Source organism: Misgurnus anguillicaudatus, chromosome 16, assembly GCF_027580225.2.
Source record: "Misgurnus anguillicaudatus chromosome 16, ASM2758022v2, whole genome shotgun sequence".
Taxonomy (NCBI): Eukaryota; Metazoa; Chordata; class Actinopteri; order Cypriniformes; family Cobitidae; genus Misgurnus; species Misgurnus anguillicaudatus.
Window position 1 is genome coordinate 10412165 of NC_073352.2, and position 15709 is coordinate 10427873.

Below are 15709 nucleotides of genomic sequence, written 5' to 3' on the forward strand. Positions count from 1 at the left end.
TAAACCCTCCCCCAACCCTCCGTGTCCGCTGGAGCAATGAGCCGTGATATGATTGGCTCTCGTCCAGTCACAGCCTACTGCGATTGGCCGTCTCACCGGTCACAAGGCTCTGATTGGTAAATTTTTGGTACATGGTTTACCGAATACCGCCGGGTACATTGAGGCACTACAAGCTTTAAAGCGGGTGATGCAAGGTTTGTGATTGTTTTACTTTTCTTTTTAACTGGATGTGTGCTTGATAGTAGTGTCCAAAATGTACCGATACATACCTATTTTATATATTCCAAATTTAATATCTGGAAGGCTGCGGTTTCGGGCTGTTTTTGGAGGGGGCGGCTTCCTTAGCTAACACTCGCATAAGGCACTGGGTTGTCAACAGAAGAGCCGAAATCGTTTTAGTTTAGAAACAAATTGACTTACAGTTACAGTATATTTTGAAATCATATATATAAATATATATATAAGATACTGAGTCTTACGACATGGTTGATTAAATCCCCGCCATATCTTTTGACGATTCAAGTTTGAAGGGATTAAGTGGTGAGGGTGCATCATTTGCAGAAGTACGTTCATGCATTAAACACGCGACTTTACCATATGGACGCTTGTTTGATCTCTGACATTTAAAACATAGGATCGACACATCGATTTATATCTGGTAACTTACATTATTAAAGATGATCACTAAAACGATACTAACTAAACGAACTTCGTGCCTTATATGAGCTATAGACAAGAATTTACTTAATGCCTAAATTGCAGCGAATTCATAATGTACATTTTGTTCCTCTTTTTACCTCCTTGTTTTATTTAAATCTGTTTGTTCTTCTTATTCGTTTATAACTTGAGAACACAATTCATTTCACTCAAATTAACCAGTCAATAGTCATATTTTATGTAAAGTGTAACTTACTAGGGGCTAAAAAGTAAGAATATTTAAGAAATATTTACACAATACATGTATGTATAAATTATACATATATTAAATATATAATTTATATAATACATAAATACTTAATATATCAATATATTTTTTTCTTAAAATTATGCATGCATGTGTCTGTATTTATATAAACATAATTATTATACACAGTAAACACACGAATGTGATGTATACAAAAACTTTTATTCTGCAAACGATTAGTCGCAATGAATCGTTATGCAGCACTAAACTATACACATAAATATATAAATGCATTTTTTTAATATAAATGTTTGTACCACTGGCCAGTTGAATGCTTTATTTTGATTGGCCGTGGTATAAGTCGAATAATTGTCCTTAGTTCATTGGGTATGCATTATTTTCAAATAATCCAACGGCCTGTTATCAATAATTCCTTACGTAAAGGGGTGCTGTAAATTGTAACCATGTAATTTAAAAATAAAAAATAAAAAGCACAAATAATTAATCTTTTTCTCAATTATCAAGGTAATCAAAAATAAAATATAAAAATATTGAACTATAGATGGTTTTATGAGGCCTGGTGTGGTTTTGCTGTGTGCTGTTTAACTTGATTTTTGTTATTTGCATTCTTTCTGCCAAAGAATCAAATTATTGAATATTTCCATCTTGTAAATTTGTGTCTCATGTTGTGAACATGGTTAAAAGCATGAGCTGTGCAAAGAAGACTTGGAGACTGTGAATGATCTTGATCAAACAGCAGCAACAATGCAGACATTTCTTAAATAGCAGTCAGATACAATCTGTTAATGGAGTTTGATCTATTAAAGGACTGTTAAGTGTGTATTTGAAGGATATGTTGTTTCATGCGCCCTGCGCTCCCTCTCGCATTTGGAATCGAGTTTAATTGGATGCATTCAGTCACACTGAATTTATTTAGGGAAATGTTATCCATGCACCCTCTTTCCTTCGAGATAGGCGATGTGAGGGAGTTTTTATCCATTAGCTACGCTGCAGTGTGTGTATATGTGTGTGTGTGTTCATGTGTGTGTGTGTTGGCAGTGCAGTCTTTCTCAGGGGGCATCTTTCTTCTCTTTGCCTCTTTCCTTTTCAATGTTTCCGCTTTCATTGTATTTTACAATAGACTTTTGAGGGGTTTTTAACAGTGCTGATTGCAACATTTCTCATTCATCATAGATTGTGTCCTGTGACAGGTTTTTCCCAGATGTCCTCTTACAGTGGCCGAGAACTGATCTGACTGTTGTGGGTGTAGAGATGGTTTTCACCTTGTTATGTCCTTGCTTTTCTTCACATGGAGGATACTGGTTAGAAAGTGTGGGTTTTTAATCCATTCATGGACATTAATTGTAGGAGAATTTGTCTGAGAAATCTTAGTTAAAGTTGAATAATCTAATAGTGAGATTTGGATTATGAAAGTTTGATTTCCTTTATTGGTTTCACATTGATTTGAATTTTTGAGATGATCTTACTCAGTCAATATTAAGGTTTTCAATGTTATTTTTCACTGAATGTTCTTTACATATCTTGTTTTTTCACAGACAGGTCATAATTGTTAATGTAGTCCTTTCTCCACAAACTTGTTTATTTCAGTTCTCTGGTAATTATTGTTATTTCAGACTTCAGGGTGTGTTATAACCAGTCAGACAGCTTATGTCACCTGAAATGTGATGTGTGATAATAACACTAGTTAAGGTTTATTCAGCAAATACGGGGTTAGTGAATCAATTAGAACAAATGATACTTGATTGGATCAAAGTATGGGCAGTTTAATGGTATAAATATGACTAGCCGGCTTATAGCAAATAGTCGAAGCACTCGGATCACGTACGTGACGTATGGTTTGTGCTTTACTTGCCAAGACCAACGTCCCCTGAGGTCCCGAGCAGTTCTAATGAATTCACAAAGAATGAGGCTCTTCTGCTTGAGTACCAATGAGTTGGGCTTCTCCACTGAAGCACACACCATACAGTATGTCTGTGTTCCCAGGCTGACTTGTTATTCACAACTTGTCGCGGCAGACTAGCCTATAGCAGATGTTTAGTACAGTAAACATCCTACATCTTTAGCCTTGAGAAATAATGTTCGTTAACTGATGAACGTTGTTTTTATGGTGATGCACTAAGCAAAGCTTATTGTTAATAAACGTTTTATTTCTCATTTAATATAAGTGTGTTTGTCATTGTAGGACTTTCTAGGAAGTTTTTAATTCATACTGCAGTTGCTGTAGTAGACAGGTAAAGTCTCGTTCTCCGTGCTTGTGGACTGGATTCAGCAGACAAATTCCCCGGATCACCGCCGCTGTGCCTTCTTTTAAAAAGTTGCCCGCCAGCATTTTTTGTGATTTTTACAAGAGTTTCGCCAAATGCCTTCCAGGAAAATTCTCATCTATGAATATATTAACAAAAAAATAGAACTGAACGATATGGCTTAAAATTCTAAATTTCGGTCGATATCAGATTTATACCGTAACGTTATGAATGTTAAAAAAGCCTTGGGGTAAACTGGAAAGAATGCCCACAACAAATGTTTGCACCTACAAACTTCTGAACAAATGGATTTGCCAAATCTATGAAGCCTCCTGTTATAAACAATATAATATTTAAAAAATAATAAATAGCTTGATGTTCATTTTTAATTTGTGTTTAGCCTTCATACAAAATTGAATGTAAACTCACTGTCAAATAAACTGACTTTATTTGGGCTCAGCTTTAATATTAATAAGGTGATTTACGTTCACCTGAACGTCAGCAGGGCTTGACATTAACTTTTTGAGGAACTTGAAATTTATGTTTCACTTGTCCATGCACAAAAGTCACTTTTCCGGGTAAAGATTTATAATATAATGTATTTTTTGTGTTTTGCTAAGCAGTGGCGGAGCAAGGGATTTTTCATAGGGGTGGGCAGGCAGGGGCCAGCAGTTACTCTGGGGTGGCACATAAAATCTCGCAACCTTAAAATACTTTTAAGTATTATAGGTGCGTTAATCACAATGATGTATAACATACAATTGCTACAATACTTTAATTTCAATTAAAAATGAATTGAGATTAACATACAATTTATAGTCATAATTCAACCTCATGTTTTTTTTAAACTATTTAAGCAAATAAAACTTTTGAAATTTACTTTGAAACCAGGATTTATATCTCCCATTGCTGGAAAAACTATAGAGACCAGAAAATCACGTGAATTTTGTAGGCCACTGAAATGTATTTTACCAAGATTCATTTGGCTGCTTCTTGCTACTCTTTCTGAAGCATGATGCTATATCTAAAGGCTATACCTTTCTCTTCCTTTTTCCCACATTTCAAGGATTGTCTGACATTAAAACACTAAAGCAAAACATTAAAACATTAACATGTTTTAAAAAACTTATTAGGGTAAATGTATCTAGATTATCTGTTATATATAAAATCAATCTTAATTCTAGCATTTACGCTGTAATGTTCGTGTGGGATTTTTAATGTACAGTGACAAACTCTGTCAGATTCAAATCGGCTGCCTCGCGTCGCACACACATAGGCACGCTGAAGGAGAGATTCTCGTAATAAAACAGATTCTTAAACAAGATTTTAAGCCCATTATGTGTTTTTACCGAACTTTAGAGAAAAAATACGGACTTAAATCGGCTTTTTTGACACACAGTGATGAAAACGCGGTTGAAGTGTCTGTCATTTATACACTTCAATATTCCGCTGGGTGTTTGCGCTGCGTGTTCTGCTCTGTCGTTAACCGCACATAACGTTAAGTAACATTGTTTGAAATTTAACTTGTCCAGTCGGACAACAAATTTTCTCTTGCACTTGTCCTTCAAAAAATCCACTTGTCTCGGACAAGCGGACGAGCCTTAATGTTGAGCCCTGGTCAGTCAGGGATTAAATTATTTAATGCAGGGGTCTCAAACTAATGGATTATTCTTCTAATTACTAATTCTTCAATCACAGTATTATTTTTCATTAGTGATGCTCCGATCGATCGGCCGCCGATCGTAATCGGCCGATAACGACATTAAATGACTCGATCGGCACTCGCTAATTTTGCCGATCTCATGAGCCGATTTTTCTGTTTACTTTTGTCATCATAGCGTTTGTGATGCGGCTGCAATTAGAGATCATTTTACACAGTGCGAGCATTTTGTAACCCATTGCTCATGTGTGACGTGATTTCCCTCTCTGCCTTTACAGAGATATGCGTATTTTCTATGAGGACGCGCAACACACACATCTCTGCTACAAATGAACAGCGTATACAACACATATCTATCGCGGACAATTGCATCCTCGTGCCGAAAGTTTATTACTTGCATTCGTTTTAAAGTTTTGAAGGTTTAAACATCCATTTTCCTCACAGCTGCTCTTGTTTGCGGACTATGAAGACGCGCTCTGGTCCTCAGCGCAATGCGTCTTCACATCCCTATCAAACAGCGTATACAACACATATCTATCGCGGACAATTGCATCCTCATGACGAAAGTTTATTAGTTGCATTCGTTTTAAAGTTTTGAAGGTTTAAACTTCCATTTTCCTCACAGCTGCTCTTGTTTGCGGACACCCGCCGCACGCATACACAGCAGCCTGTCATCAGTGCACGTGAAGAGAACGATCTCTCCCACGTCTTAAAGCTAAAGTATCCTAATTCATCTCTCAATAAAATTACTCTCTGCTCATCATTGAAGAACTGTTGTACTTCATTCGAATGCGTGTATATTTAATTCATACAGTAAAGACTGTGAAGTGTTTTATTTTAATTACTTTTAACAGACATAAACCTTTTTAAAGGCATATTACATTTCTATTTGCAAGAAGAAATATTTGTTGTGCTTATTTATTTGATTCCTAAAACAATAATATACCTAATTTATAGTTAGTTTCATTTCTACAAATGGTGTAAACTCTGCTAGATTATAGATAAAAGATTCCCATTCCACTGCCATTCTGTGATCGGCACTGATCGGCGATCGGCAGATCATGATCTTGGTGATCGGTAATCGGTGATCGGCCCCAAAAATGCTGATCGGAGCATCTCTATTTTTCATAGTTCCATAGTTTTGATCAATTATATTAATTATAGTGATTTGTGGAAAAATATTAATTAGCCTAAGTGAAAGTGACCCTAAAACTTTTGAATGGTAGAAGGCTATTTAATGTTACATAAGATAGTTGGACAGAAAAAATTATGTCAAATGTTTGTAATTGCATAGCAAGTTACATAATGATATATTAAATACTAGTAAACCACATTATATACATATATTATACTCATAACGAGACGAGTGTCATAGCTGCATACATACTTTTAACTTTTGCACGTGTTATTGAAAAAATACTGCATACTCTCTGCTTTCAAACAAACAAAAAGGGGGGAAAAAGTTTTTTATAAATTGGGTAAGAGCACCACCTAAAGGATAATAGTGGAATTATAGATTACTGTAAAAACTCGTCAGAAAAAGCGTCAAGCGTCAGTCAGCATCTGTCTTAATTAACTCATTCACCGCCAGCCTTTTTTTTTACATTTAAAAAAATGTACAAAAAATTTTGTGATTTTTCACAAAAGCTTCACAAAATTCTAAAAATATATAAACATACAAATATATCAAATGAAAGAACAGACCCTTTGCTTTCAAACAAACAAAACAGAGAAAAAAACGTTTCATCTTATCTATATTTTTCTCTGCTTATAAACTCTTAAATATGGGTATTTTTCGTTAAAAATAAAAAAAATGTAAGCAAAAAGCTTATTAGAGATCTCTGGGGCCCGTTTCAATAAGGAGGTTCAGCCAACTCTGAGTTTAAACTTGAACTCTGAGTTGACATACTCTGAGATAGGAAACTCTGAGTTTTCGGTCACAGAAAAGCTGATCTGAGTTAGTTCAATCAACTCTGAGTAGGTTGACTCTGAGTTAAGCGCGTGCACAGCCACAATGAAAAGCCATCATCAATGGAGCTCAGATATTACGATTTACCATGGCAACAGCACGTGACAAAGAGGTCTTAATCATTTTTACTACTAAAACTGAAAGTGTTACTGCAAGTGTACAGCAACTACGACCATAAATTTTAAAGAAAATAGTTGTTTTTGTAAATTGCTACTCTAGTAAATGCGTACATTTAATTTTTCATCACAGTTAAAATATCCGAAGTAAATAAACTGAGGACTGTACGTTATTATATTCATTTACATGTAGATGCAATTCCCATGGACAAAAAGATGACAGCAGCTCAGCTAAAAATGAAATTAAGCATAATACTTTGTCATATAAGGCTACGAACTTTACAAATGTTTTTCATGAATAAAACAGAAATTCACAGAACCAGGATTCGAACTCCGATCGCCAACACTACATCTGTCTAAACCACGGCGCACAGCACTACCCACTAGACCAGCGATAATGACAAGTGGATACATAAGAAATGTAAACACAACTGTTTAGTTGTAAGAGCACCACAAAGAGTGATATTAGTCATATAAGGATATTTATATATCTAAAATGACTGCAAAAAATAATAATTTTGCTCATATAAACGTAAGTGGATATGACAAAAAAAAAACACTTGTGGTCTCAAAATCCTCTCGCGAGATAAATCTAACTTTCTACAAATGAATGCAACATCATCATCTGCAGGATTCTCTATAAAGTACATGACATTTTAGTCACTAAGACGATCTATGCACCCAAGTATATCATGTTAGCTTTACAATTTAGCTTTTTCAATTTACTGTTTTAATTTTTTAGTTCAAAGTTTAGTGTAATATATAAAAATATAAAGTAGTAAGTTAAAATGGTTTGCACTGGCAATTTAATTATAACTTAAAGACAGCAAAAAAAATATTTTACAGTGTACATAATAAAAATGTGCGCAATGAATGAATGTACTAAAGCAACTAACAAGATTAAACACAGCTACTCCTTTAAAAAAGGGGAGGAGACCACAAGGAACTCTGAGTTTACAGGATAAAACCTGCTTAAAACCTGTTACCCCGGAAACAGACTCTGAGTATAAGTTACCTCTCCTTCTGAAACAGGCTTGACTTACCCCGCTGTCTCAGGTTTAACCTACCTCCCTTTTTGAAACAGAAAACTCAGTGTTTCCCTCATTTCAGGGTTAACAAACTCAGAGTTTTCACTTAACCACCTTTCTGAAACGGGCCCCAGATTCAGAATGAATAAACAGAGTTTAAAATTAGTAAAGAATTTTTTGCTTTAGCTTTTTATAAATGAATAATCACGGTATTACAGATTAACATAAAAACTCACCAGGAACACATTAATAATATAAATGCTTATTTTTTAATTAATTATTCTTTTAGATGTACGAGGGTAACATTGTTAAAAAGACGTGTCTTTTCTGCTGCATTTGATTTAACTTGAATTGTTACCTTCTAAAAAAGTGTTATATAAGAGCTACTGAAAAAAATTGATATGATATTGTCCATTAGTGGACACATGCCTTATATAAAAAATATTTTTTTGCAAAAATATTGGAAAAAAATTGATTTGAGTAAATTAATATATATTAGTGTGTGTGTCTAAATAAACCATTCTCTCTTTTATCATCCAAATGTGTCTTAAAAGTCCAAATTAAACTTAAAAAATTTAATTATTAAACATAAAATGACTATTAAAAATGACATTTTTTTAATGACTAATTTTATATTTGAATATTTTTGGAGACTTCCCTGAGCTGAACCAACAAGGCTGTAAGATTCAGTAATTGCTTTTCCAGGAGCTTAATAACCCAGAAGCGTCAATGTCAAAGCTTTTAATTAACTTTCACTCAGCACGACTAATATGAAACTTTAAAAAATGTCTTAGTTATTTAAAACTATTATATAAGAATGCTATTTATTTATTTTTTAACATTAGTATCAATCAATAATTGAAGCTTTAAAGCCAAAAATTCTCTCCTTGATCTTTTTTTGTTTCTTGTTGCACCCTTTCAGGAAACAAAAGATCAATTTTGCAAGAGCACAGACTCCACCCCATTCCTCCTCAATCTTTCTTGTAGCCACCTCGCTCTCTCTCCCTCTCTCTCTCTCTCTCTCGCTCTCCCACTCCCATAAATGCAGTGACACTTGCATTCTGTGTGTGCATGCGTGTTTGTCGGAGAGAGTTGAAATGGAAAGTGAGGGAGCGGGGGGAGAGAGGGAGTAAGTGAGAGAGAGAGAAAAGGAGGGGGAAGTGTGTGTGTATGTGTGTACGAGCGTGTGTTAAAGCTAGCTACTCACAGAAAAGAAGGAATAAGAAAATTCAAGTAGCCGCCATATGCTGAGGATTTTTGTGAATGCCCTGCTGAGGAGACACGCTAGATTTTCCGGCGGATCCTAAAAGATGGGAAGCTCACATTTGCTGAACAAAGGCTTGCCTTTAGGTAAACATTTACCTTTCGTTTTCTGCACGGGGCCACACGTGAAAGTGTCGTAGGGATATGTGCGCCGATATTCCAGCGTCGGTTCGTCTGTCGTACAGTATTCTGCCTTCCCCTCCCCCGCTTCCTTTCCTCCTCCCCTCTTCCCTGCTCTCTTTTTCCCTCTTTCCTATTATCTTTCATCTGACCCATTCATCCGCGTACAAATGCATGCTTTCTGTTTCCTGAACGAAGGCGATATTCGTTCGAGAGTTTGGGGCTACAGACCTGGTCTCTGTCTTTATTAACTGCATTTATCTTGCCGAGCTCAAAGGATAAAAAGCAAACGCTATCCCCTCTGGAAAACTGGAGGGGCTGGCAAGGACATGACTCTTTCTCGTATGGCCCTCCCGCACATTGTGCAGTGGAAATGTGGCTTCCAGTTCCGGCTTTGACTTGCTTCCTAATTTTGTTCTCTTCGAAGGAAAATTTCGATTCTAGGTCAACAAAATAAATACTTAACCATAAAAAAACACAAGGTTTAGTGGGAATTTAGTTTGGAAATCATTACGGCTACAACTATGCATCTTTCGCAGACTTAAAACATAAAATTAAGCGGATATTATTATTCGGTTATGTCCCAAAGAAAACGAAATTTAAGTTTACGTTTGCACCACTGTTAACTTAGTTGAGGTTAAGGTAGGCTAATAAAATACTTTGTTATATCATTTGTTATACTATTTAAGTCACACATTAGCATGCATACACATTTCAATGAAATTTGGGCATTAGTCTTCTATTAATTATACAAAAAAAAATTTTTAAACCCAAATGCACCATGTGAGAGGCAAAAGCGTGTTTTTTTATTTTTATTCAATTGCGTGCTTTTTACACGTGAAATCAGAGGATGGGATTTGAAATTGGCTTTCATTTTCACTAGAAGACAACAAAGGGGGATGTCAGCTTGAATTATCGCCCGTGGGCAATCGAGGTCTTTAGACGCTGTGCGCGACTGACCCTGTTGGTTCTTGTTGCTATGAACTAGCTAATTCGAACAGATGCAGCTCACCCTCGGGCCAGGGCAATATGAACAGAGCATCGAGGGATTTGTTTTCAAACATTTCATTTCAGTTAGCTACAATAGATGCATTGCTAAAACAACATAATGGATATATGATGCATTTATTGCTGGCGGTTTGTCCTAATCTAAAACGAGCAGATAACAGTGGAAATGTGTTGGGCAAGATAACCAGAGCCCTACATGTAAAATTTCACCTTCATGGAGACAACAGATGGTTTCGTATGGCAAGGGATGAGAGAAATCACGGGATTTCGTAACAGGTGAAGAGCAGTTGTTTGCGCACACGTGTATTTAGGAGACATGCTAAGAGCAGAAGTGGGTGGGGCTGATAGCGGTGGGTGGGGCTGTGTCTTACTCGCACGATTACACCATGTCTGCACATGCAGGTTGTATATGATAATATCTGGGAGAGGTCAAATGTGCAGGTGCACGTTTTGTGCTTTTGTTATTGTGCATCAACCTGCATCTGAAGGATATTGTCCTAATCCGAGAGGTGTTAAAATTGAAAGGAATTCAAACTTTTGGGGCAGAAACTGTCAAATGTTAGTCTTGGCGTATTTAAGGTTTTTATGTGCAGTGCTGACACGGATATCTAGAGAGCAGGGTGGCCAACGACTATTGTAATGTTCAATTATACTTTTTTGTTATAAATCCACATGTTATTTTATTTTACAATAATATGCCATATTTATTTAATGATTATTAATAAAGTAATTAAAGGACTATTCCATTTTCTTAAAAGAAAAATCCAGATAATTTACTCACCACCACGTCGTCCAAAATGTTGATGTCTTTCTTTGTTCAGTCGAGAAGAATTTATGTTTTTTGAGGGGAGCATTGCAGGATTTTTCTCGTTTTGATGGACTTTGGTGGAGCCCAGCATTTCATGCTTGACTCAGCAATTAACAGTTTTTTTCATGGAGTTTCAAAGGACTATAAACGATCCCAAACGAGGCATAAGGGTCTTATCTAGCAAAACGATTGTCATTTTTGACAAGAAAAATCAAAAATATACACTTTTAAACCACAACTTCTCGTCTAAATCCGATCGTGATGCCCCAGCGTGACCCCACGCAATACGTCATGACGTCAAGAGGTCATAGAGGACGAACGCGAAACTCCGCCCCAGTGTTTACAAGTGTTGAGAAAGAGGACCGTTCCTACGTTGTTGTATGTCAACTGATACTAATTAATGTCTTTGTGTCAGTTTATTGTTTACAATGGTCCGCAAATGTGCGTTTTATATATGTAACACGTGACCTCCCTACGTCACTACGCATTTACATTAGGTCGCGCTGGACCGGATCTAGACGAGAAGTTGTGGTTTCAAAGTGGATATTTTTTATTTTTCTTGTCAAAAATGACAATCGTTTCGCTAGATAAGATCCTTATGCCTCGTTTGGGATCGTTTATAGTCCTTTGAAACTCTGTTGAAAAAAACTGTTAAGTGTTGAGTTAAGTATTAAATGTTGGGCTCTATTAAAGTCCATTAAAATGAGAAAAATCCTGCAATGTTTTCCTCAAAAAACATAATTTCTTCTCGACTGAACAAAGGAAGACATCAACATTTTGGATGACATGGTGGTGAGTAAATTATTTGGATTTTTCTTTTAAGAAAATGGAATATTCCTTTCATATATGAGACCCTGTTTGTGAAAACCCAGCTAAATTAGTGTTTAATGTTTGCCTGTTTTCTACATAAAATCATCCTATATAATGTAAAGAGCATCGTGTCAAAATATAACTTTGATATGATATCTTTAATATTGATTGATTGATTAAGGTCATGTCAATGATTGAAATCAATGATTTGCTTATGAGACTTTAGCCTGGATTTCACAGACAGGGTCACATATCTGACACTGGACCACAAAACCAGTCATAAGTCATAATGGCATACAATACATTGTATGGGTCAAAATTACCACCTTTCTTATGCCAAAAATCATTAGGATATTAAGTAAGATAATGTTCCACAAATATATCTTGTAAGTTTCCTACCATAATAAATATATCAAATTTAAACGTATCATTAGTAATATGTGTTGCCAAGGACTTCATTTAAACAACTTTAATATTTTGACTTTTTTGCACCCTTAGGGCTCAGTCACACCAAAAGCGTTTATGGCAGTTGCAGGCGCCTTTTTTGAATGATATTCTATGGGCAGGGCGCGTTTGCGCGCTGTTTATGCGCGCCGAGCGCCTTGCGGTTTTCTGCCGCCTGCCGCGCACGCGTTTTTGAAGGAGCGCTGAGCGCGGAGGAGCGCCTGACGTCATTCGCGTCTTCCATTGTCCAATCGAATGAGGGGAGAGGCGGGCCTTACGTTGTGGCGAGGGAAGTTTACAGTTGCTTTGAAGAACCGGACTCCACTCGCTCACTCTCTCCTGCGTGTTTGTGCTCCTCTTATCCTCAAACAAGGTCAGAGCAAGCGCCCTCTTTTTAAAGTTTCTGCTAATATGACAGTTAACAGCAAAAGAGCGCTCACACTTCAATATTTGATTGACAAGACAGCTGACTCGGTGGTTGCTTAGCAATATGAAAAGCCGCGCTGCACTGCTCTTTTTTAAAAAAGGCAGTGCGTCGCGCCTTGCGTTTGCAAGCGTTTAAAGCGCTTTTGGTGTGACTGAGCCCTTAGATTCCAGATTTTGAAGTAGTTGTATCTCTGCCAAACATCCTAACAACCATCAATGGAAAGCTTATTTATTCAGCTTTTAGATTTATGTGTCTGTTCAGAAATTTTATGAGTTTTATGACTGGTTTTGTGGTCCAGGGTCACATATAAGCATTTGATTTAGTAAAATGTCATTGACCAGTCACTGACTAGTAAGTGCCATAACAGCATCCTATCAATCTCAATGTAATGATCATTTTGTCTACTTCTAAATCATTTACTTTTATAAAATCACAGCATCCATTCCTTAAAATGGTAAAACTAACAGATTTAGCACACACAAAGTCAAAAACAATATCAATAGGACAAATATATGTTCAACTTTTTTTCTTTTATTGTTTGATTGACATTGAGACAGACACCTTTATAAACGACTGCACTCTTAAAACTAATGTGTTAAAATAACACATCTTGTATCTAGTTAAGGACAACACATCTATTGTTATTTTAAGAACAACACACTTTGTGTTTTTTTAACACATCTTGCGTTGTCCCTTCTTTTTATTTGAACTCCAAATCAACACGTGTAATGTGTTAAAATAACACCTAACGTGTCAAATAGGATAACACAAAGCAGTGTGTTAAAATTAACACATCTTTTCTTAGTGTGTAACGCAAGGATCTGATATAATGTTACACATCAGATATTTATCCCAACAGTTAACCAAACATTCATTTAAGACATAACACATTATATCTGCCTGAATTCTTGTCACAATAGATATTTTACATTAAAACGATTTTTCGATTCATCGTTTTTTAAAAAACGTGGTCGATTCAGAATCGATTCTCAAAGAGCATAATCGATTTCCCCCCCATATTTTTCCTGCAAACATTGAACGTAAGATTAACGTTAATCAAATTAAATATTAACGTTAAAAGTACATAAAAAGTAAGAGGTATGGAAGCATTTTAGATTTTGCAAGCAAGACGACAAGGTTAGTGTTGTGGCTTTTAATTTCTTTTTATTAATTACCCACTTGTAAACTTCTGTTCACTGTTATTTTTTATTAATATAGTATTTGTATTAAATCTATATTCATTGAGTTGAATCGAGAATTAAGTATAAAAACCAACCTGAGAATCGGAATCGAAAATTTAACCGAGAACCAAAATCGAATTGATTTGATAGCTTGTGAATCCAAATTGAATCGATCTGGAACATCTGAATCGGTACCCAGCCCTATTAAAACTGTAATTTTGTTTAGACGTCTATATATCGGGGTCGGGCACTCCTGCGTCTGTGCATGCTTAAGATGTGTTAGTCAGCGTGAGGAAAATCGTTTTCATGTCTTATCGCTCTTAATAACTCTTTTAACATCAAGCAAGTCCTGCACTTTATTTTCTAATTCATGCATGTTTTAAAACCGAAAACAAAATGTTCGATACGCATGTGGATGGACATGTATCTTTGAATTAGATTCAAGGTGTAAGGACATTACACCTCTCAGAAAACGTACAAATATAGATCATTTTAGATGTTTAATGACTATTTAAAGCATTGAGATCGCTAATGTACTTAGTTTAATGAAAACAAAAATCGACATTTATACTTTCTTTTCCCTGCAGCTTAAAATAAGACATTGCAGATTCCGACTCATTTTGCCTTAAAACTTATGTTTTTATATCATTATTAAAGCCCTGGAATGAACCTGATTTTATTTCCCTTCTTAAAGTGCACGACTAGTATGCTAATATGAAATGTTTTTATGAATGTGCCTATTTGAAGAATACTCATTTAATGAATAGCCTTGGCATTCAATAGTCGTGTTTATCCTTGAGCTAAATGTAGTTTGAGCCTTATTTAAAAACTTCACTTCAGTGAATTTATAGCTTTTATCTATTTACGCAAAATGAAGTTATGTTAACAGCCATTTAACACACTTGGACACAAGACAAAAACATGTAATATGTGATTTATTGTTTTCCGTAGGCATCAGGCCTCCCATAATGAATGGGCCCATGCACCCTCGTCCTCTGGTGGCACTGCTGGATGGACGGGACTGCACTGTGGAGATGCCCATCTTGAAGGACGTGGCCACTGTGGCTTTCTGTGATGCTCAGTCCACCCAAGAGATTCATGAGAAGGTATCCGTGTTACTTTCACTTGCTCCGGTGAAATAATTGCTTATGTTTGTATGGTGAATCAATACATGTGAATGGCACGTTTTTTTAATGAAATCAAAATGGACTTAGCTTTTTTAAGGAGGGAAAATATGTCCTAGTATGTTATTTTCTCCTCCTTTGATACAAAGGGTTATGTGGGAAGGGAATTATTAAATGAACCTGTAAATATAATAGCTTACTTTTCATAATCCACACGGCAAAAATGAAGTCCTGCCATATATCTTTTTTCACTGAGAAACATTTCAGAAAGAAAACGCATTGTAAATGTCATTTCATGTGTACAGAGTGGTATTTTTATCACGTTTCTATTCAGATGAATATATATTGTAATATAACATGGTTCTGCAGTGTATCAGCCCACTGGCTCAACATGATGGAGCCTCTTTGGCTTTGTTATATGGAAAATACTCTTCCTCTCCTGGAGGATAAAAAAGTAGATTGCACAATGAAGTAATATTTATGAGACTGTGAGCGTTTTTTGCCAAATAGGAGTTGAATGATTCATTCGATGAATTCACTGGGTAGTGTGATGAAATCTCATAGTCATCCTACCCGCTATACT

The 15709-nt window shown here is 35.9% G+C and overlaps 1 protein-coding gene across 2 annotated transcripts in view; it reads left to right on the forward strand.

Annotated features, from left to right (window-relative positions):
- The first annotated feature begins 38 nt into the window (after positions 1–38).
- The window catches only part of ctbp1 (C-terminal binding protein 1), a 31088-nt gene continuing 15417 nt past the window's right edge, over positions 39–15709 (forward strand). Inside the window, exons 1-2 of one of the 2 annotated variants that reach the window (XM_055177499.2) lie at positions 39–194; positions 14954–15108. In XM_055177499.2, the coding sequence (XP_055033474.1) occupies positions 188–194; positions 14954–15108 (162 nt within the window). In that variant the 5' untranslated portion in view covers positions 39–187. Of the gene's footprint in view, positions 195–8987; positions 9292–14953; positions 15109–15709 lie in introns of those variants that run through there. The other variant, XM_055177498.2, reaches the window with a different exon arrangement.